The following is a 23801-nucleotide window of genomic DNA, read 5'->3' on the forward strand; positions in this document are numbered from 1 at the left end:
GAATCAGATGGTTTATCCTCTTACTCCCTCTGACTGAGGCTCATTTTTTCTCTGAAGCCTGATCTGCAGAAATGCTAAATAAAATCATTGAAGTAATGGTGTTTAACAATGAGAAATCACTATGCATGATTACTTTTTTGTGATAGAAACTATTTTTGAAACACTAATCAAAGATTTTTACTAGTTGGATTGTAAGTATTTTGTGGAAGGTAAAGATTATATAGCAACTGAATATTTTTCTGGTATAAAATTCTCCCCATCTGAAATGTATTTTGATTATGCCATTGTCTCAATGAAAAATAAACCATTGATTTTCGTCTGTTTGAGCCTGCATCTGTTTTGCTCAATATGGTATTTGAGGAGAGGTAGGTAAATAAGAAAGATCCTGTGACTTAGTGTGCTAAGATTCTTACATTCAATTTAGTGAGTATCTCAGATCTTAAACATTTGCGAATGTTTAAGATTTTATTTCTGATACTAAAATATGATGTACATTTAATCCCTATTCAATATATTAAATTTTGACAGCATACTTACTTCTAATGATTATATAAAATGTGGCTTGTATTTATTTATATTGCATCTCCCTTTCCTGAGCTATCAATTCTACTGTTGCTACTATCTGCTGGTGTGTTGGGAAGGAAACCTTAGGAAGCCAAAAGTAGTGATACTGTTTTCTATCTAGTTACTTCTTTGGCATCTCAAATTGAGTATAGGCAGAATCGACCTAATCATACTTTTTCCCTAAACACAATTCTCTTATATTCCATATTTCTACTTAAGGCTGTCATTATTTTTCAAGTCTCTCAAGCCCAAAGCTTAAAGTCACTTTTAACTTCCCCTCTTATTGTGAAGTCTGTAATGACTCTCCTCACTTTTACTACTCTCACAAGGACTAGTTTATGTTCTTGGCCAGTCACTGTTCTATCTAGTGGATTATCAAAATCACTTTTGGAAAAAGAAAAAAAAAGATTCCAGCTCCCCTCATGCCTTCATCCTACTCACATATAGATTCTGATTCAGTAGGACTGGGTGTGGCTGGCTTCCTGATGATCCAGATAGTTTAGGAACCACTGACCTGGACTAGTAGCTTTCTCCCTGGTTTCTGGCAATAAGCTCTTCACTCTTGCCCCTCAGATTTATCCTCCAGCTGTCATGCATGACTGTGAGCCTCCTAGATGAGAGGAATCATATCTTTCAACACATTTTTTGTACTTCTCTTTGTGGGTCATTCAAGATCCTGTTGTATGATACGATCCTGGCTTTTTCAACCATATTTTCTTTTGCTTTCTTTTTAAGTTCTTTATATTTCCCCGATATTGGTGCTTTTGCTTATAATTTTCTTTTTATGTGACTTGCATGTTTACTTTTCAAGGCATAATTCAAGCCTTACCTTTTCCAAAGAAATCATACCGATTATGCCCCAGTTTCTCCTGTTCACCGAAGTAGTGTCTTCCTCAGAAATAACCTTAATTCCTTTATCAGGACCTCTTTTAATAATAATGATAATTAAGAATCAACATTTACTAAGCATAAACCAGATAACGCCCTAAACACTTCACATAAGCTATTTTTACTTAAATTAAGCATTATCTCATGAGAGATAGTTATTTTGCACGTTTACAAATGAGGGATCTAAGATACGGAGAAATGACCCCTCACAGAGTAACTTAGGAAGCTAATGGGAGAATCAGGATTTGAATGCAAATGTTCTGATTCCATAGCCTATGCTGTTATCCATTAGGCCATACCAACTCTCTTAGGCACCAGTCATTTTCTACCCTGTGTCATATGTATTAACATTTATGTTCCTATCTTACTGGTATTACTTGAGGGCAAATACTTGAGTTATTAATCTTTTGTTTAACCTGTAGAACCTAGCATAGTTCCTTGCATGTATAATATGCTGTATATGTTTTCTGTTTGAAGGAATGTGTGAATATACTTTTTTTTTTATAGTTTTCAAACAAAAGACTATTACCAGTTGGATGGACACTAAAGGAATCAAGACAGCGGAATCAGAAAGGTATAGAGACATTCCTATATAGAGAAATGAATAATAATACATGGATGTTTTATCTTGTTGCTTTAGTATTTTCTTTCTTTGTTCATGCTTTTCTATTCTCCTTTATCTATGTTAATTCAAAATCACCTTAAAAGTAATTTTTTAGAGAGTCTTGTGTGCCATGGACGGTCCTGTATACTTGAAACACCGAGATGAGACAGGAATAGTCTGTGTCTTTTTTTTTTTTTTTTTTTTTTTTTTGAGATGGAGTCTCGCTATGTCGCCCAGGCTGGAGTACAGTGGCGAGATCTCGGCTCACTGCAAGCTCTGCCTCCTGGGTTCACACCATTCTCCTGCCTCAGCCTCCCGAGTAGCTGGGACTACAGGCGCCCGCCACCATGCCTGGCTAATTTTTTGTATTTTCAGTAGAGACGGGGTTTCACCAGGTTTAGCCAGGATGGTCTCGATCTCCTGACCTCGTGATCCGCCCGCCTCGGCCTCCCAAAGTGCTGGGATTACAGGCATGAGCCACTGCGCCCGGCCAGTTTGTGTCTTTAAGATACTCACAGTGTAGCAGTGGCCACACACACAAAAACACATACTTACTGCCTAGTGTGATGGATGCAATAGTAAAAGGTATGAGCAAGGCACAGTGGTGGTTAGTGTGTAGAAGAAACAAATGTTCAACTTTACTTTTGGTCCCTAAAGTAAGACTGCATAGAGAAGTGAGTGACATTTATGACTTGAAGGAAAGGCAGGTGTTTGCCAGACACACAGCTGCAGGGAGGGCATTAGGGGCACATGCAAAGGCATGGAGTCATGGAAGACGTGTGCTCAGGTAACTAAAGGGAGTTTAATTACTGCTGTGACACTGGGGGTATGATTGGATAAGTGACTTTTTTGTATTGTAAGTTGTTTTTAGTTCTTTCTGTTCTCTTGTAGTTTGGATAGTAAAGAAAACAACAATACAAGAATAGAATCCATGATGAGTTCTGTACAAAAAGATAACTTTTACCAACATAATGTAGAAAAATTAGAAAATGTTTCTCAGCTAAGTCTTGATAAGTCACCCACTGAAAAAAGTACACAGTATTTGAACCAGCATCAGACTGCAGCAATGTGTAAGTGGCAAAATGAAGGGAAACACGTGGAGCAGCTTTTGGAAAGTGAACCTCAGACAGTAACCCTGGTACCAGAGCAGTTTAGTAATGCTAACATTGATCGGTCGCCTCAAAATGAAGATCACAGTGACACAGATAGTGAAGAAAATAGAGACAATCAACAGTTTCTCACAACGGTAAAGCTTGTAAATGCAAAGCAGACTACAGAAGATGAACAGGCCAGAGAAGCTGGAAGCCACCAGAAGTGCAGCAAGTCTTGCCATCCTGGGGAAGACTGTGCAAGTTGTCAGCAAGAGGAGATAGACGTCGTGCCAGAGAGTCCATTGTCAGATGCTGGCTCTGAGGATGTTGGTACTGGACCAAAAAATGACAACAAATTGAGTAGACAAGAAAGTTGCCTAGGAAATTCTCCTCCATTTGAGAAGGAAAGTGAACCCGAGTCACCGATGGATGTGGATAATTCTAAAAATAGTTGTCAAGACTCAGAAGCAGATGAGGAGACAAGTCCAGGTTTTGATGAACAAGAAGATGGTAGTTCCTCCCAAACAAATAAACCTTCAAGGTTCCAAGCAAGAGACGCTGACATTGAATTTAGGAAACGGTATTCTACTAAGGGAGGTGAAGTTAGATTACATTTCCAATTTGAAGGAGGAGAGAGTCACACTGGAATGAATGATTTAAATGCTAAACTACCTGGAAATATTTCTAGCCTGAATGTAGAATGCAGAAATTCCAGGCAACATGGAAGAAAGGATTCTAAAATCACAGATCATTTCATGAGACTGCCCAAAGCAGAGGACAGAAGGTAATTTTCTGTGAGGAATATCTCTCCAATAGCATAATATGCTTTATAGTTTTGTAAGGGAGTTTAACGAAGCTATGATTTCTAGTAAAGCAAAGAAATGGTTTTGTTTCTTGTTAACTACTTATGCGAAATTTAAACCTAGACTCTAAAGTTTAAACTCTAAAAAGGCTAGAAACAGAAAACAAGAAATAAAATGAGTATTAGAAATCAGATTTTTAGTTTCATGAGCTTCCTTTTGGTATTTACGGGAATAACTAGAACATGAAAATACTAGGTTGATAGCAGCTGCTGTTTCTTCAGCCAGACATTCTTGTAGGCCATTGTGTATTACACTTTTTTTTTTTTTTTTAAACACTGTTTAATGCCGTGACAGGCAGACAGATGGTATTATACTCACTAAATGCGAAAACTGAGATTTGGGTTAGAGAATTCGCTGGAATCATGCACCTTCTGAGTGGTAATGCGGGGATTTAAATCCAGGTGTGTCATATTACAAAGCTTATATTTTGCCATTACCCCGTATGGAATCTTAAATCCCATCCATGATTTCTGTGATCTGAGTTTCCTGAGATAGTGCAGTCAGCATGCAATAGTGAGTTCACTTCATTGAAAATTACTGTGTAGATGATACTGTGAACCATGACTCATTTCTGTTTTGAGAAGGTGATTTACATGTGTTTGGAACTTTCTTCCACAGACTGTTAAAAATAAGCTCTTGAGTTTTATAAGCTTTATAAGTTTTTCTGTTGATTGTAAATATAAAACATAATGAGTGACCAAGTATGGCATACTTTAAACAATAACATCTGGGTAAGTTTTGTGCTTGTGTATCTAAAGGAATTAAAACAGCAAATAATTTGTGACTAAACACATTTGTCTTGACCTTAGAAAAGAACAATGCGAAACCAAACATCAAAGAACAGAAAGGAAGATCCCTAAATACGTTCCGCCTCACCTTTCTCCGGATAAGAAGTGGCTTGGAACTCCTATTGAGGAAATGAGAAGAATGCCTCGATGTGGGATCCGGCTGCCTCTCTTGAGACCATCTGCCAATCACACAGTAACTATTCGGGTAGATAGCACCTCTTATCTATCATAAGAGAAGACTGGAAGTCCTCATTTATTGTGGTATTTATTAAGTGAGAAACAGACTAAGGCTTAGAAAGTTCTTCTGTTTTCTGCATATATAAAATACTGAGAATCCTACAGTATGGAACGATGTACTGATAACCTAGTTAATAGAGAACCTAACAAATTAGCAATCGTTATCAGCTGATGGTGAAGATGAATTTTTTTTTTTTTTTCTTCAGTATTTTTAGGAAACCTCATTGGATTCTTTTTCTGTCTTTTTACTCAGTTGATAGTATTGTGTACCCATTGCACAATCCTGCATTCGTCCATAAATTTCAAAGTTACATATAGTTTAGTGTCCTTAAATCATTATCCAGTTGTGCCTTTTTTTTCTGCAGGAGACCAGAGTTTTCTTATTAGTCAAATCAGTCTCCTCGAGCATTCGGAGGTCAGAGTTTTTAAGGATAATTTGGTGGGTTGGGGAAGGCCAGTGAGTCGAGAGTGCTGATTGGTTGGGTCAGAAGAAGAACTAAGGGGAAGTCGAAGCTGTCCTCTTGTGCTGAATCAGTTCCTGGGTGGGTACCACAAGATCAAATGAGCCAGTTTATCCATCTGGGTGGTGCCAGCTGATCCATCAAGTGCAGGGTCTGCAAAATACCCCAAGCACTGATCTTAGCAATTTAGGGATGGTCGGAATCTTGTAGCCCCCAGCTGCACGACCCCTAAACCATAATTTCTAATCTTGTGCCTACTTTGTTAGTCCTACAATGGCAGTCTAGTCCCCAGGCAAGAAGGGGGTTTCTTTTGGGAAAGGGCTGTTACTGTCTTTGTTTTAACATTATATTAAAACATTTTAACAACATTGTAACAAAACATAACAAAATACTAACATTTTATGGGAGTTACGAGCCAAGAACCTGGACAAAAACTAATGTGAATATCATAACACTACACTAACAGAAACTCTGTACATATTAAATAATTAAACCTCCTTCCCTGCTTCTCCTAGTTCTTAGTAACCTCTTTTATACTTTCTGTGTGTTCTTGCTTTTAAAAGCCAACTTCATTGAGGTATATAAAAATTCACCCATTTTAAGTGCTCAATTTGGTGATAGCGTCCATTTATTGAGCTATGTGACCATCACCATAATCCAGTTTTAGATTGCCATTACTTGCTGGGTAGTTTTAAACATTCATCTCATTTATTAGTCAGATTTTATATAGATTTCACACGCAATACTAAAAAAAATTGATGCGCTCCCTCTTAACATACAATTTAGTGTAGATGTGATTAACTATTTTGAAATTCAGAATTCTTTAGCATATTTAGAGGTGAGAGTAACATTGAGCAGAGTTATGGGGTTTGAGCTGAGCTCTAAAAGATGAGCATAACTTTCTGAGGTGGAGTTAGTAAGATAGGAGACTTCCAGACAGATATATAAGAGTGATAAGAACAGGCTGTATGGTTGAAAACTATCTGTTTCAGAAATGGAAAACAGTGCCTTTGCTGTAGTGTGGAATTTGGGTGGGGAATGAGGAAGAGACTTGAAAATTGGATTGGGTTCATATCACAGAGGGCTTCAAGTGCCAGGAACCAGACTTAAGTCATGTCTGTGCAGACAGTATTTGTGCTGTAGCAAGATTAATCAGACAGCTGCATGTAAGGAAAACAAGTGAGGATACACTGGGAGCCGGGAGAGGTAATGTTAGGGCCCAGATAAGAGATAAGTAAGGCAACAGTATGTACCGAATTGTGCTACATAGAGCGGCTTCAGGGGTTCTTTTGAAGTTTGATGCAAATTTCATTTCTAAATTATATTTTTAACAGTGAAAAACTTGTTAAAAAAGAACTACACAATCAAATTTGAAGATGCTTAATTCCACATTTGAGCCAGCTGTTTTTGCCAAGATAACCCATTTTTGTGTAGACCATAGAGCCAAGGTTCCCTTGCTACGTTTATCTGAAGAGTTAGCTTAATATCAAAATAAACAGTATGTAAAATGTTACCATTTGCAACTGTATAGGTACGTGAATCAGATAAAGGGTGAGAGAGATAAATGTAAACTGAATGGTAGATTGATGTAAGCTTTAACTCTCATCCCTAACTCCTAATTTCTAACTTTGTATTTAAAACTATCTTATCATCACGTATTGATATTAGAGTAAGTAAAAGTTACTATAAAAACTGTATTTCTTTTTTTTTGACGGAGTTTTTTGCTCTTGGCTCACGGCAACCTCCACCTCCCGGGTTCAAACAATTCTCCTGCCTCACCCTCCCAAGTAGCTGGGATTACAGGCATGCACCACCAGGCCCGGCTAATTTTGTATTTTTAGTAGAGACGGGGTTTCTCCATGTTGGTCAGGCTGATTTCGAACTCCCGACTTCAGGTGATCCGCCCACCTCGGCCTCCCAAACTGCTGGGATTACAGGTGTGAGTCACCGCGCTCGACCAAAAACTGTATTTCTAAAAATAGCTTTGGTGTGACTTTAACTGACTTTATGTCAAATTTCTTAGGGGAAAAAAAGGATTCCGCTGTTTTAAAAATCTTGAAAATCACTGAGATAATAATCCTGGGGATAAAAAAGAAAATAGAAGGCTGCATTGTTTTGAGGTAAAATTGATAGAATATGGTAAATTCTTAAATATGGGTGATAAAAAGGAGTTGTTGATAATGCATGTAAAATTAAGGTTCTTAGTCTGGATTACTGAGATAATGTTAAAGGTGAGGAACTGGAGAAAAGATTGACAGAGGGTGTTAAGTGATATTTTTAGCTTTTTCTCCTCCTCCTCTCTCCCACCCCCCAACAAAGAAAACCCCAGCCATCCTATGCCATCATTATTTAATCTCTGTAGTTAACGTTTCTTTCTTAGGTACCCAGTGACCCTCGGGTTTTTAAAATCTTCTATTTTATTACAACAGTAATGCAAGATTATTGTAAAAAATATGCAACTATTATGTGAAAGCATGTAACTCAGAAAACCCATCTCTCAGTCCTATTCTGAGAGTTTAACAATTTGTTATATTTTCTTCTAGATTCTTATTCCTGAATATGATAATAAGATATAAATGTAATTAACAGTTACTTAATAGCAGTGTTTAGTTATTAAGATTTCAGATGTTAATAGTTACAGAATTTGAAATAGTAAAATGACAGTTGGGCACGATAGCTCACACCTGTAATCCCAGTGCTTTAGGACGCCAAGGCAGGAGGATTGCTTGAGGCCAGGAGTTCAAGACTAGCCTGGGCAACATAGGGAGAGCCCATCTGTACAAAAAGTTAAAAAATTAGCCAGGCATGGTGGCACAGGCCTGTAATCCTAGCTACTCATGAGGCTAAGACGAGATGATTACTTGAGCCCTGCAGTTTAGCCTGGATGACAGAGTAAGACCCTGTTTCTTGAAAATAAAATAAAATAAAGCCAACATTTAGCTTTAGAAAGGTAAGGCAATCTGAAATTTCACTTAGTGGTCAATTTCCAACAAACACATGCATGTGTGCATGCACGCAAACACACACAGAGCCACACACAAAGCATATTACCTGTATGTTCCCCTTTGTGTGAAGCTCAACTGGTACCTATGCTGTTTTATCAGATGATATGGAACATCCTTACAAATCACCTTTAGGACGTTCTTATGAGGGTGAAAATACTTTCAGCATAACTGCTGATTCTGTCACAGCTGACTTTTTTTTTTTTTTTGAGATGGAGTCTTGCTCTGTCACCCAGGCTGCTGGAGTGCAGTGGTGTGATCTCGGCTCACTGAAACCTCTGCCTCCCGGGTTTAAGCGATCCTCCTACCTCAGCCTCCCAAGTAGCTGGGACTACAGGTGCATACCACCAAGCTCGGCTGATGTTTGTATTTTTAATAGAGACGGGATTTCGCCACGTTGGCTAGGCTGGTCTTAAACTCCTGAGATCAGGTGATCACCTGCCTGGGCCTCCCAATGTGCTGGGATTACAAGTGTAAACCACTGTTCCTGGTCTTCTTTTTTTTTTAAAGAGACAGAATCTCACTCTGTCACCCAGGCTGGATTGCAGTAGCAGTTGTGTGATCTTGGCTCACTGCAGCCTCCAACTCTTAGGTTCAAGCAGTCTTCCCACCTCAGCCTCCTGAGTAGCTGGGGTTACAGGCATGTGCCACCACACCTGCTAATTTTCTAAATTTGTAGCTATGTTGGCCCAGGCTGATTTTGAACTCCAGGCCTCAAGTGATCCTCTAGCCTCAACCTCCCAAAGTGTTGAGATTGCAGACGTGAACAACTGTGCCTGGCCACATTTGACTCTATAGACATTTCTTTTCTCTTTGGAATATACTCATCCTTTGGCTCCATTACACAATATAATCCTAAATTTCTTTCTTCCTCCTTAGCCAATTCTTATTTTCCTTTTAGGCTGTTCTTCTGTGTGTGACCAGTAAGTGTTGCTGGAGTTCCTCAAGCCTTTTTCATAGGTCCTTTTTTCTTCTCTCTCTCTCTGGTTCGTCTCACCCACCCTTGTGGTTTTAATGATCACCTATATAGATAGCTCACAGGTTTCTTTTTCTTTTCTTTTTTTTTTTTTTTTTTTTGAGAAGGATTCTCGCTCTGTCGCCAGGCTGGAGTGCAGTGCAGTGGCTTGATCTCTGCTCACTGCAACCTCCGCCTCCCGGGTTCAAGTGATTCACCTGCCTCAGCCTCCCAAGTAGATGGGACTACTGACGCGCGCCACCATTCCCAGCTAATTTTTGTATTTTTAGTAGAGACGGGGTTTCTCCATGTTGGCCAGGATGGTCTCACTCTCTTGACCTCGTGATCTGCCCGCGGCCTCCCAAAGTGCTGGGATTACAGGCATGAGCCACCGGCCCAGTTTATTTTTCTTAGGTTGCAGTGTTACTAAACTGAACCTGGGTACACTCCAGTGCAGTAAAGCCAAACACCGACACTGACATCTGTAGCAAGAGAAATAAGGGTGTTTGTTTGCAGGGCACCGAGCAAGTAGAATAGGATAGCTATTGCTTAAAACTTGACCTCCCCAATGGCTTACAAGCAAGATTTTTTTAAGGTAGAGATATATTCTAGGAAAGCAGAAGTTACTGGCAAAATCATACATCAATATGTGGGGGTTATACATTGGTTTAGTCCCAAAAGGCAGGATATCTTGAGGTGGGGTGGCAGAATTCAGAGATTCTTTGATTTGCGATCAAAGGCTTTGTCTAGAAACTTGGGATCAGCAGAAAAGAATGTTAAGGTTTGGCATGTGGGTGTCACTGTCTCCAGGCCCCTCAGGAAGAAATTTAGAACAAAGAACGTCAGTCAGAGTTCAGTCTTCAGTTCCCCCTTATGTAATGGTGGTTAGCATTTTCCATTTGGCAGAGTCTGAGTTTCTGAAAAATAACTCAGAGACCTTTGTCAAGATGTTATCTTTATTTTCTATAGGGAGCAACACATCTTGTGGCTCTGACTTCCATGAGAGGCTATTGGTTTAAGCTGTTATTACCTCCTTGCTTATCTGGTGGTTCATTTACTTCTCAAGTCTAGCTAGGTGCGTGGAATTTCCCTTGAAGGTTTGGGATATGATGAGGTTTCTCTTCAAATAACCCGATCAGTTGTTTATTCTTTAATTCATAGTACCGCCCTCCCTTTTTTTTCTTTTTCTCCTTTTTTCCTTTTTGCCTTTGTTAGATGCCCGGGCACGCCACAGTACCAGGCATTATCAATACCAGCTCACATTCCTTTCCTTATTTGGAAAGAGAACTAACTTTCTAGCTCATTACAGACATGCCTTCCCCTTTCCTCTCCGCTTTCTTTCACATGCCCACCTATCTAAAAAAAATCAAATGTTTAGCCAACCGGGATTAGTTTAGATTGTACGACCCAACCCCAGCCAACAGGGAAAGGGTACAGAGGCAGGACTTGCGTTAGGAGTAAAGGCTCTTGCGCCCCTTTGTTCAGGTGTGCTCTCATGGCGACTGGCCAAGGAGGCACTCCTGCGCAGAAGTAAAATTGCTTTGCTAAGGATCCTTTATTTGAGTGTTCAATTTCCTTAGGATTTTGAGCATTATTCCTAACAAAAGGACTTGAGATTTTCTTTTATTTCCTTGCTTGAGGGCACCCCAGCAGGCCCGTAAGAGAGCTCCCTGCTCGGTCTCAGCAGATGTTTTTATGAAGCTGCCTGTTTGACAGTCTTTTTTCCATAGTTGTTCCCTTTTTAAGGAATGTTGATGAATAGAGTCAAACTCTGTAAAATATTTAAAGAAATTTATTCTAAGCCAAATATGAGTGACCTATGGCCTGTGACATAGCCCCAGGAGATCCTGAGTATGTGTGCCCAAGGTAGTCAGGCTACAGGTTGGTTTTATATGTATGAGAGAGGTATAAGACATCACTCAGTACATGTAAGATGCATATTGATTTGGTCCAGCAGGCAGGGCAACTCGAAAGGGGCTTCCAGGTCATAGATTCTCTGCTTGGCAGTTGGTTAAGAGAGTTATTATCTAAAGACCTGGAATCAATAGAAAGGAATGTCTGGGTTAAGAAGGGTTTCTAAAGACCAAGGTTTTATCGTGCAGATGATGCTTGTAGATAACAGGCTTCAGAGCTCTTATCAGACACTTCATTACTTCTCTCCTGGACTGGATCAGGGAAAACCTGGAAAGGGAAGGGGATTCTCTACAGCAGCAGTCCCCAAATTTTTGGCACCAGGACCAGTTTTATGGAAGACCATTTTTCCATGGGTTGGGGGATGGTTTCAGAATTAAACTATTCCACCTCAGATCATCAGGCATTAGTTAGATTCTCATAAGGAGTGTGCAGCTTAGATCCCTCACATGTGCAGTTCATAATAGGCTTCTTGCCCTTATGAGAATCTGATGTTGCCACTGACCTGACAGGAGGCAGAGGTCATCCTCATTCGCCTCCTGCTATGTGGCCTGGTTCCTAACAGGCCATAAACTGCTAGTCCATGCCTGTCTGCATTCCGGGGGGTTTGGGACCCTTGCGCTACAAAATGTAGATTTTCCCCGTAAGAGACAGTTTAGCAGGGCTATTTCAAAATATTTCAAAGGAATATATATTTTGGAGTAAAGTATTTCTGTTTCTTTCAGGGCCTGGTATCTGTCATGTTGGTATCTTAATTGCTATAAAGAGTCTGCCTTGTCAGTCTTAAGGTAGCTGTTTTAATGTTAATGCCGGTCAGTCATGTCTAAATTTCAAAGGGAGGAAGGTATAATGAAGCACGTCCAACCACCTGTTCCCATCATGGCCTGAACTAGTGTTTTGGGTTTGCTTTAGAATGCCCTTGACTGAGGGAGGGGTCCATTCAGTTGGTTGGGGGGCTTAGAATTTTATTTTTGTTTCACCTTTTTCCTTGTTAATTTTTTAGCCTTTAGAGTTAAGCTCAGTTACCATTCCTCAAGGAAGCCTTACCTAAGTTTACCAGATAAACTAAATCTGAGCTGGTCTCATAACACAATGTTCCTCATATTCATAACGTATTACAAGTGAAATTATATATTTATTTATGTGATTATACTCTGCAGTGAAGTACTCATACATACTACCACATGGATTACTCTTGAAAACATTATGCTAAGCGAAAAAGGCCAGACACAAAAGGCCACATATTATATGATTTCTTTTATATATAATATCCAGAATAGGCATAATGTTAAACTTTAAACCATAATCTCTTTCTCTTACCAGTGGCTAATCTGTATGGGTCTGCAGCAATGCTAATACTAGCTCCTTAGAAGAAAGGATTTGACTGAGGGGCATAAGGCAGAATGAGAAACCAAGGCAAGTTTTAGAGCATGAGTGAAAGTTCATTAAAAAGCTTTAGAGCAGGAATGAAAGAAAGTAAATGCACTTGGAAAAGGGCCAAGCAGGCGACTTGAGAGATCAAGTACATAGTTTGACCTTTGACTTGAGGTTTTATATGTTGGCATGCTTCCAGGGGGTTATGTCCCCTTCTCTCCTGATTCTTCCCTTGAGATGGGCTGTCTGCATGCGCAGTGTGATTACTGGAGTTGTACACATGCTCGCTTGAGGTATTCTTCCCTTGCCAGTCGAATGTTCTTATAAGGTCATATACCAGTTAAACTTTGCCATTTTGCTTCCTAGTACACGTGCTGGGGCTGACTTGCCCAACTCCTAAGATCTTAACAGGAAGCTGCTGATCACCAATTTCAGATTTTTCTATCTATTGGGTGACTCCTTTCCCTGGCACCAGCTGCGTCCAGTTATTTTAGAGAAGCAGTTTCAAGGCTGCCTGTGCATCACTTGAAGGTTGTCTGACATTCCCGGTGGTGGTAAGGGTCCTGTCCTGCCCTGCTCATGTCTGACTGGCTACCTACTGTAACACTTCCTCAAACTTTTACTTAATAGTTACTATAGTAGCATATGTGTGTACATATATATTTGCATGTATGTGCATACACATGTATACATGCCAGATTCTAGCTTACATATTCAGAATACAAAGTTAATATGGTTATTTTCAGGAAGTTTGGGATCTAATGAGGGAAAGAAAACAAGTGTGCTCTAGCATGATAATAGTCTAACAAAACAAGATAAATAGCTGCCTACTTTGAAATTTCTAAAGACTTTGTAAAGGTAATGAAAATTTGGCAGAGTTGTGAAGGTGACAATAGAGATTTAACCAGATATAGTGGGGGAGGTGGCAATTGGTAGTAGTGGTATTAAAAAGAGAGGCCACAGTTGTATGTATACAGGGATGTAGATATGAAAATGAATTTGCTATGTTTAAGGAATTTTAAGTGTTGTTTAAGACTTATTTGGAATGAATAGTGTTTTGATAAGAAAGTATATGAAAATCGGGATGACATAATCAGAGTATAGGCATTATAGCATTAGAAGCCTGGGAGTTCCTTAGAAAGATAATGTTATTCCAAAGTGAGGGTAAGGGTTTTATGGGGGCTGGATGTGTCTAGCAACAGCTGGAGTTAGGCAGAAGGATAGGAAGCACTTAGTAAAAGCTGAGGCAAGGAAGGATTCCTAGGGGGTATGGAGCTAGAATATGTACTGTGTCTGGTGACTTGGAACCTGATTAAATAGAGGTGAGGAATGGGAAGAGCTGAAGGATTCTTTGGTGATTTCTTGCCTGGGAGCTGGTCTTTATTTTACAGCATTTGCTTTGGTTACTTTGGATTATTTTATAGAAGATAAATTTAGTTTTTATGCGCTGACAATTTTGTTTACCCTCAATTTCAGGTAGATCTTTTGCGAGCAGCAGAAGTTCCTAAACCTTTTCCAACACATTATAAAGATTCGTGGGATAACAAGCATGTTAAAATGCCTTGTTCAGAACAAAATTTGTACCCAGTAGAAGATGAGGTAAGAACAAAACCGAGATTCTTTTAGTCTCTGAAAAATGGTTTGGTACTTGCTTGTTTGACCTTTGATTCTGTGATGCAAAAGAACTTAGAATAACTTCCTCATATGTTTTTCTTTTTTCCAAAAGAATGGTGAGCGAACTGCGGGGAGCCGGTGGGAGCTCATTCAGACTGCACTTCTCAACAAATTTACACGACCCCAAAACTTGAAGGTATATTGTTTTTACCATTCTTGCCTCTTTATGGGCCCTGCCTCTCCTCTTTCAAAGACTTTTTGGTCTTAATAGACTCAGGTAGCAACATTCTTTAGATGCAAAGTGCTTACTTCCTGGCACTAAGGAAGGCTCCTTAGAGACATTCTACTAGGAAATGAGAAGAACTGAGAGTTGCAAATGACTTGCCTGGAGCCACACGGAATAATTTGGAGAACCAAGAATAATACCTCTGTTTCTTGATTCCCTATCCAATTTCCTTCAGTCCAAGCTTCTCTTTTATTTTTTGTTTTAAAATTATCGTGTTTCTGAAATACCTTTAAAAGTAAATCAGGAAAGAATTATGACTTCAGCAATATTTGCCCAAAGGGAAGCTGAGTTTCCTAATGATTAAAGTATACGTTAAGCATTCTGGGTTTTATTGCTCTTAATGTAGCTCCTAGCAGTTTAATAATTTATTAATCTTATATTTTGGCAATAATTTATTTTTGATATATTTATATTTCATTTAAGACTGCAAGGGTAGCCATTAGATTGTTTTTCTAATATCTAAAATATGAGTGTGTGTGTATATATGTGTATATATATTTATATTGGGGGGCACTATAGCCATGAAAATTTTAATGTTTTTATAAATATAGACAGTGATAGAATTTTTTATACGTCCATGAAAATGGGTTTTATTTTCTTTCAGAGACTTAATTTGTTGTGTATAGTTTCTCAGATTTCTTAATATTTTCTACTGAGAGTTGTGTAGCAGGGTGAGCCACAGACAGAACCTCTCAGACACCGAGTTGTAGAAGGAAGGGCTTTATTCAGCTGGGAGCATAGGCAAGCTACTGCCTTAAAATCCGAGCTCTCCGAGTGCACAATTTATGTCACTTTTAAGGGCTCACAACACTAAAGATTTCACATGAAAGGGTTGTGATTGATTTGAGCAAGCAGAGGGTATGTGATGGGGCTGCATGCACCGGTGGTCAGAGAAACAGAACAGGGCAGGGAGTTTCACAGTATTCTTCTGTACAATGTCAGGAACATCAGTTTCTAAGTCATGAGTTGATTTTTAACTACTGGGTTTAGGCCAGGCAGACCCAGGCCTGGTTCGGGCCTGGTGCCGGGCTGCCTGTCTTTGGTTTTACTTCATTGTTTTTTCTTAAAACAGGTACTGAATATAAAACAACATAAAACAATACAAGAGGGTCTGTCTATTTCTTCATTTACCCCCTTTTGAGACTCACACTTTTTGTTAGTGGGAGTTCTCACTCTTATTTTTGCTACTCATGTCTTTTTGTGCAATAGATTGATAGTGATTCATATAGTACACTTGTGCTGAAGCATTTTGTTGAACTAAGGTAGCAATTGATTTGTTTTCTAAGACCACCAGAGCGAGCACAAAAGAACCAGCGAGTAGGCAAGGGTAAGAGCAAAACTTCAAATTTATTTTTGGTCACCTAGCTTCAGGGAAGAAGGTGGGTAGGGAGAGGTCTGTCGGCCTCCGGCAAAGGAGGCCGACAGTCGCCCGGTGAGCTCTCGGGCGGAGTTCCTAATGCAGTCCCGACAGGAGTGGGGGGGCTGGGAAGTCCGCGCGGGGCGTCTGCCGGGAGCGGCTTTTCTAGGAGTGGGAGGGCAATAGGCGGGACACGGGCGTGTCGGGGGGCGTTCCGTAGGTGCGACCAGGTAAATCTTGGTGTCTTCGGATTGACATCACCTGGTGCATGCCCGGTTGGTCTGCACCTTCCCGGGCGCCAGCTGCATTTTCGCGCGCGGGAAAAGTTGGTGATGAAGAACCTGGAAGTGCGCCATCTTGCCTCCGTTCGTCCAAACAGCAGTGAAGCTTTTATATCATTTGAAGAAGTACAGGTAGCAAACAAAGGAGCAGTAGGCAGGTTTTTATTACTATTATAACTTTTATTATGAGTTTTAAATTCTCTTAGTGCTGGGAACTAATTTTTAAGCATGGCTCTCAGATTAAGTCCGTGCCACACTTGCACAGGTACATGTGCCAGTTTTGTCATATGTTAAACTATGTCTTTAACTACTTGCCTTTGGTTATCTATGTGTAGACAGTAATTAGTAAGGTTACATTTCTTGTAGACCCTTTTTTAGTTGCTAGCAAGTAGTCGAGAGCCAATCTATTTTGATAGATAGCATTTTTTATCTGAGTTGGTTTTTTGTTTTTTTGCTGGGCCATAATAGTCAAACCTTGACCAGTTTTATTAGTAGTAATTTCTGAAACAGCTTATAACCGTATAATTCAGTTGAGCATGTAGATTAGGGGTCTGATATCCCCATGAGCCATCTTGTGCCCGAGTGGTGGGCCCATAGTATTGTATGATTTTTTCAGGGGCTATTCATCATGTTTTTAATTATTTATGGCTATGCTTCGTTTTTCACGGGAAACATAGACTGGGAAGCCCAGAAGTTCACCTGTTTTTATGGGCAGTAAGAAGAAAGATGGTTTAATGGTGCCAATAACGCAACCACCTGTCCACTGGTCAGGCAGCTTAGCGTAAGCTCTATGTCTACCTATCCAGTATAACCTGGTGGGGGCAGTCTAGTCCTGGTGGAATTCTGGGTGGGCCCAGACAGTCTGCAACCTTGGAAATTTACTGAATGGATTTCTTTTTGCATAATTGGAACTCCACCATGTAACTGTTTTTGCGGTACTATTATACAGCTTTTGCCCAAGACAACTAAGCTGCCCTACAGGATGAGTGAATTCTTTTTCTTCTCTAGCTATACAATACTGTCTAATAATTGAGACTTTTAGAACCCAAAAATTGTCAGGGTGGTTCTTTTGGGCCGGGAATTCATCAGGAGCTGGGTCCGTAGGAACTAATTCTCGGGCGTCCCGTGGCCATTGATGTCCTGTTAGACTTCCTCCACAAACATAACATGAAGTGACTTTTAGAGACTGGGCTACATGTTCGGCTAATTGCAAAAACGAATTCTTAGTTTTTCCTGGAATCTCAGATACTGGCACATTTTATTCATCATAGAAAGTCTGAAATACTGGTTCTGGAGAGTCTCTTTGAACCTCTCCTTTTATTAGGGTGCTTACGCTAGGATCTAGTACTTTTTCATTAATGTCTAATGTTACGTTTTTTTTTTTTTTCATTTTGGGTCTGAGGGGTTTGTGATTACCAATTCCAAAGGGTTGTAGCTCCCACTCATGCAGGAGGGGCTGACTTTTCCTTTTTGGAGCCAAACAGGATCTTTTTAATTTTTTTTCAAGTAGCCCAAATGACACAAGACCAGTATTGACACATTTTACATAAATACAATTCTTGACAGATATACTTATTTTCTGCTGTATAACTTTTCTTTCCCAATCTAGAGAACCGCATTCCATCCCATGCTGCTTATTATTCATAGCGGCACAGGTGTCAATTTTTTTTTTTTTTTTTTTCTGAGACGGAGTCTCGCTCTGTCCCCTAGGCTAGAGTGCAGTGGTATGATCTCGGCTCACTGCAAGCTCCGCCTCGCGGGTTCACGCCATTCTCCTGCCTCAGCCTCCCGAGTAGCTGGGACTACAGGCGCCCGCCACCTCGCCTGGCTAGTTTTTTGTATTTTTAGTAGAGATGGGGTTTCACCGTGGTCTCGATCTCCTGACCTTGTGATCCGCCCGCCTCAGCCTCCCAAAGTGCTAGGATTACAGGCATGAGCCCCTACACCTGGCCAGGCGTCAAATTTTAAGCTTACATTTTTGGGGACCCCCCTCTTTCTTTTTTTTAAGCTATTACTTTACCTGTGTCACTTAGAAAAGGACCACTCCTTAATTTTATTTTAAAAACTCTGATTATGAGAGGTTCAGAGGGGTCATAGCACACATCGGGCTGGTCACTTCGTGGATTATATTCTTTGTACTGGGTGTCATTATATAAACAAGTTTCTTTTAGAGTCCTGGTACACTTATAATAACCATAAAATAATAGGACTGTAGCAGTCTTGTGTCCTACTTCAGTAACTTGATGTCTGTATACTGGGAACAGCCCTGAGTCTGAGGAAGGTCAGTTGAAGTCCTTACTGTACAAGTCCAAATTTTAAGGAAAATGAGTCCCGCGATGAGTTTCCTTGTGTTTCGGCCATGTGTGGACCATTCAGCTTCCAGGTGTGACTAGAGCAGGGCTTATCATCTTTTTCAGAGTCACTTTGCAGGGCTTGGCGAAGCTGCTCCCATCCATGTACAGCTCCCAGTCTACTGGATATTTAAAGATGGTCTCGGAGGTTGAGCCCACTAGAATAAACTGAGTCCAATACTTTTACACAGTTATGTTTAACTGGGCTCTCTGATACCAGGAGCAAGGGTGGCGGGGTTTAGGGTGTTGCAAACTTAGATGATTATGCGGGGATTTTTACAGAGCAAGTTTTGGTATCTAGTCTGGCATTTATTAGCTAATAGTGTCCTTTGGTATTTATTAAAATTACCACAGCATGGGGGGACTTTAGGTTTTGCCTAAGAGTTAGCTTATCTGCTTCTTGTGCTGACAGGGCTGTTGCTGCCAGGGCCCTTGGACATGGGGGCCAGCCTTTGGAAACCCCATCTAGTTGTTTTGAGAGATAGGCCACTGGCCTTGGCCAGGGCCCTACAGTCTGGGTTAAAACTCCAACTGCCATTTCCCCCCCACCACACACACACAGAGTGTAAAGAGTTTTGTCAGGTCAGGTAGCCTCAGGGCTGCGGCCGACATGAGTTTTTCTTTTTAACTCATGAAAAACTCATTGTTGGTTGTAATAGATGTAGTTTATCTAATCTACATTTTTATTGACTGTCATTTACCAAAATATTGACTTAAATCCTGTAACTATTTAATTTCAAGCTTTAAATTGATCTGGTATTTCTTGCGGGGCTGCAGTTGCATTTAAATAGATGTGAGAGTTGAAAGATCTATAAGGGGCTTCTCTCAACTTTACAATGTATTATTATTATTATTATTTTTCTCTTGTTGATGAAATGCCAGGGTGAAAGGGATAGCCAAATGAACTAAAGCACAAATGCCACTCTAATTATTTGGCAGAGTGCCCAGTAAAGGTCCACCACAATATCACCACACATCCGCTCAGGGATGAACAAGGGCTGACTGATAAGCTCTTGAAAATTCTTAAGCTCACTGCATCCCTTCAGGTCTCCAAGTAATGCTAAGTTTGCTCCCTGCCATGAGAGACACGAAGTGGACTTAGTGTTGGGGGAAGCTGGATGGCCCTCGGGGGCTGACCTGCAGGGACTCTGGGATATAGCAGAGAGAGCTTGGCATGACTTATTACTCCAGGCTGTAGAATCCTGGAAAAGAGCTACCATGCAGCCCACGCCTGGTCGACTGGAGGACCACCTTAGTGGAAGGGGGACAGTCAGGGCCTCTGGCCTGCCATGTGCACAAGCATAACAATTGCTTTTGTTTAATGTGCAGATGGAATATTTGATCCATTTCAACCAGGCATTTGCATCTTGGTATGCTGTCTTAATTGCCAAAGTTTAAGTCTTTAACTTTTATGATCTTCTAGTAAAATGAATGTTTCCTTTAGCACCTATTTTTACTAGTTTTAGACCAAAAAAAGCTAAATACCATTTTATATTTAATAATGCTTTTTGTATGATTTTTATACCAGGTAAGCTAAATTTTACCTTTATATTAGTGTGTTATTAATTTTAATAAAACCTTGTAGATGTATTTATCCAATTTTTCATGTTTGACCATAAGGTAAGATTTTATAGACTCTTTTTAAACTTTTATAATTTTTGTTAAAGAGCGGGTTGATGTTTTAAGAAAAACCTGTTGCATTTTTACTTTAATGTCTAGTTCACAGAAAAAACTGGATGATACCTTTTTAACTTTAGCTAATGTGTTTACACACAGAATTTTCTTTACAATTAACGTTTTAAAACTTGCTTAAACTTTTAAAACAGTTTTTTAACCTTTTAATGTAGATAAAAATCCACATTCTTATGCCTCCTTATAATCTTTTTATTAAAGGTGTATTTTACTTTTTTAATATACCTTGTACATAACTGTACTCAGGAGGCCTTATTACTTTTAAATTATATGACTTTTTTGCATAAACTTTTTTATAACCTTTTTTTCATGACTTTCACAATCTTTTGACATGTCTCAACTTTTTGACTTACTACAAACTTTTTTTTTTTTTAATAACCAGTTAATTTATTTCAGGACAAGAATTTACCATATAACATTCTTTTTATATAAATTCTGCCTCCTCCCTTTTTTTTTCTTTCTTAAAAGTTTTCAACATAGTTCCTAGTGGGGTGGGCTTATTTTGCGCCTGACCCATGTTGTCTCAAGACAAAATACCACACTCACAACACACACTCACCACAAAACAAAGAACAGATAAAGAGGGCACACACACACACTTTTATTGTTTATACCAAACCAAAATCAGAATACCACAAAATCCAAAATCCAAGTACCAAGAAATCTAAGCCAAGTCAAAACCAAAATCAAAGTATCCAGCAATTCAAGTCAAGTCAAAACCAGAACAAAAGTTCCAATACAGGCACACCGTGGGTGATCAGACCAGGCCACGCTTACACTCAGATGGAGTGGGCAAGTTCCAAAGACTAGCCTTACCAAGTCAAGTCAAAACCAAAACAAAAGTGCCAGTACAGGCACACTGTGGGTGACCAGGCCACGCTTCCACTCAGATGGAGTGGGCAAGTTCCAAAGACTAGTCTTACCAAGTTTCAGATGTCCAGACTCGAAGTGCCAGTTCCTTCCCAGTGTTCAGACACTGTGTTAATCCTCCACAGAAGCCTGCTACACGCTGCTCTGGCGAAGCATTCCACCGGGGCAATTGCCTACCCGGGAGTGCTCTTTGGATCGCCTCATTCAGACTAGCGGGAGTCTGCCACGGGGATGCTCCACAGGGCAGGCCTAAGCCGCCTAAGGGGCTGCCTCCGCCATCCATCCATCAGTTACCTCACTTCCTGGTCAGGGAACCAAGAAATATAGCAGGACGAGCCGCAGACAAAACCTCTCAGACACGGAGTTGTAGAAGGAAGGGCTTTGTTCAGCTGGGAGCATAGGCAAGCTACTGCCTTAAAATCCGAGCTCTCTGAGTGCACAATTTATGTCCCTTTTAAGGGCTCACAACACTAAAGATTTCGCATGAAAGGGTCGTGATTGATTTGAGCAAGGAGAGGGTATGTGATGGGGCTGCATGCACCGGTGGTCAGAGAGAAACAGGACAGGGCTGGGAGTTTCACAGTGTTCTTCTGTACAATGTCAGGAACATCGATTTGTAAGTCATGAGTTGATTTTTAACTACTGGGTTTAGGCCAGGCAGACCCAGGCCTGGTTCTGGGCCTGGTGCCGGGCTGCCTGTCTGTGGTTTTACTTCATTGTTTTTTTCTTAAAACAGGTACTGAATATAAAACAATATGAGAGGGTCTCTCTCTTTCCTCACTTGCAAGTTATTGTTAAACTTTCTATACATTTCTGTAGCTCCTGTTTTTTTCCTTTACATGGAAAGCATTGATATGTTATACCATAATGTATTTTGAAGACTTTGTTCCTTGGGGACAGTGTTTCTCAATCTTCTAATGGGCTCTTTAAAAAAAAAAAAAAAGCAGACTCTTTATTTTTATTTATTTTTTTACAGTGCAATTGATTTATTTAAAACAGTTACAAAAAGCACAACAAAATAGAGATTATTCTTAGAATTATTAATGGTTTGTTAAAGATCAGGTAGGATTACAGGGTAAGAAATGGTATTAGGTGGGGGGAGCACCTGACTGGTTCTAAGGCTTTAGATACAATGTAGTTGATTACATATTAATTCAGCCATTACATACTGGGAATAGTAGATGGGGGATCAGTAATTTATCTACAAGGAACTCCTACACAGATCCGTGAAGACATCCCCAGTGCCGTCTTTCTCCACTCCTTAGGACCCTAAAGCCACCTGGATGACAGCATTTCCATCTTTCTTTCTCCACCCCATTCCCTATCCATATATTCTTCCCAATCCTAAGGCGCTGTGCAAGCTGAGAGCAGTCTGCTCTCTGCAGCTGGAACATACACTGTTTTGGTTACAGTGATCCTGTGTGACTAAGAAGGTTTTAGGGCAGCCTTATTTTAATACTTCAAGTTAGCCTTGAGTACAGTCAGTCCCTTCCGCAACACAATTTAGATTCTCTTGAATGCAAGTATCAAGCAAGTGAGGGATCAACCCTGCCTTCAGCAATACCAACAATACACTAACCACTCACGGCTCACAACTACAAAAAGCAAACTCTTCAAATGGAGAAAATCTCAAGTTCTGCTAGAGTTTACTTAGTTTTAGTATAATGTTAATTATGTGTATACAAACATAAAACTAAATATAAACTCCTTATACTTTTTTTTTTTTTTTTTAATTTGAGACTGAGTCTCAGTCCATCACCTAGGGTGGAGTGCAGTGGTGCGATCACAGCTCACTGCAACCTCTGCTTCCAAGGCTCAAGTGATCCTCTCATCTCAGCCTCCTGAGTAGCGGGGACTACAGGTGCATGCCACCATGTCCAGACTAATTTTGTTTATTTTATTTATTTGTAGAGACAGGGTTTCTCTGTGTTCCCTAGGCTGGTCTCCAACTCCTGGATTCAAGTGATCTACCTGGCCTTGGCCTCCCAAAGTGCTGGCTGGAATTATAGGCATGAGTCACTGCTCCTAGCTAACTCCTTATATCTGTAGTGCTTGTACAGATACATCAGTTTGAATTTTTTTTTTTTTTTTTTTGAGACAGAGTCTCGCTCTGTTGCCCGGTCTGGAGTGCAGTGGCGCAATCTCGACTCACTGCAAGCTCTGCCTCCTGGGTTCATGCCACTCTCCTGCTTCAGCCTCCTGAATAGCTGGGACTACAGGCACCCGCCACCAAGCCTGGCTAATTTTTTGTATTTTTAGTAGAGACAGGGTTTCACCGTGTTAGCCAGGATGGTCTCCATCTCCTGATCTCGTGATCTACCCGCCTCGGCCTCCCAAAGTGCTGGGATTACAGGTGTGAGCCACCGTGCCTGGCCTGATTTTTTTTTTTTTTTTTTTAATTTCAGGTATAATGAACCATCGTTTGATTTGTATTTATTATCACAGTGAAAACAATTTGTAGTTGTTATTCCTTTCTTTGCACAGAAATTTTCAAACCACTGATCCAAACCCCAAAATAGTTTGCTGAGAAATTCTTTAAAATCCTACATAAAGAAGAAATTATTTTGCAATTATTACTTTTCCTACTAATCATGAACAGTTGATGGATGTTG

The 23801-nt window shown here is 40.1% G+C and overlaps 1 protein-coding gene across 5 annotated transcripts in view; it reads left to right on the forward strand.

Moving 5' to 3' along the window:
• Positions 1–23801, forward strand: part of PARG (poly(ADP-ribose) glycohydrolase) — a 135251-nt gene that overhangs the window by 5285 nt on the left and 106165 nt on the right. For 4 of the 5 annotated variants that reach the window (XM_010370345.2, XM_010370344.2, XM_010370346.2 and 1 more), the window contains exons 2-6: positions 1960–2026; positions 2948–3931; positions 4820–5003; positions 14215–14337; positions 14465–14548. In XM_010370345.2, coding sequence (XP_010368647.2) covers positions 1989–2026; positions 2948–3931; positions 4820–5003; positions 14215–14337; positions 14465–14548 — 1413 coding nt within the window. In that variant the 5' untranslated portion in view covers positions 1960–1988. The remainder of the gene's footprint in view (positions 1–1959; positions 2027–2947; positions 3932–4819; positions 5004–14214; positions 14338–14464; positions 14549–23801) is intronic. The other variant, XM_030940115.1, reaches the window with a different exon arrangement.

This window comes from Rhinopithecus roxellana, chromosome 11 (assembly GCF_007565055.1).
Source record: "Rhinopithecus roxellana isolate Shanxi Qingling chromosome 11, ASM756505v1, whole genome shotgun sequence".
Lineage (NCBI taxonomy): Eukaryota > Metazoa > Chordata > Mammalia > Primates > Cercopithecidae > Rhinopithecus > Rhinopithecus roxellana.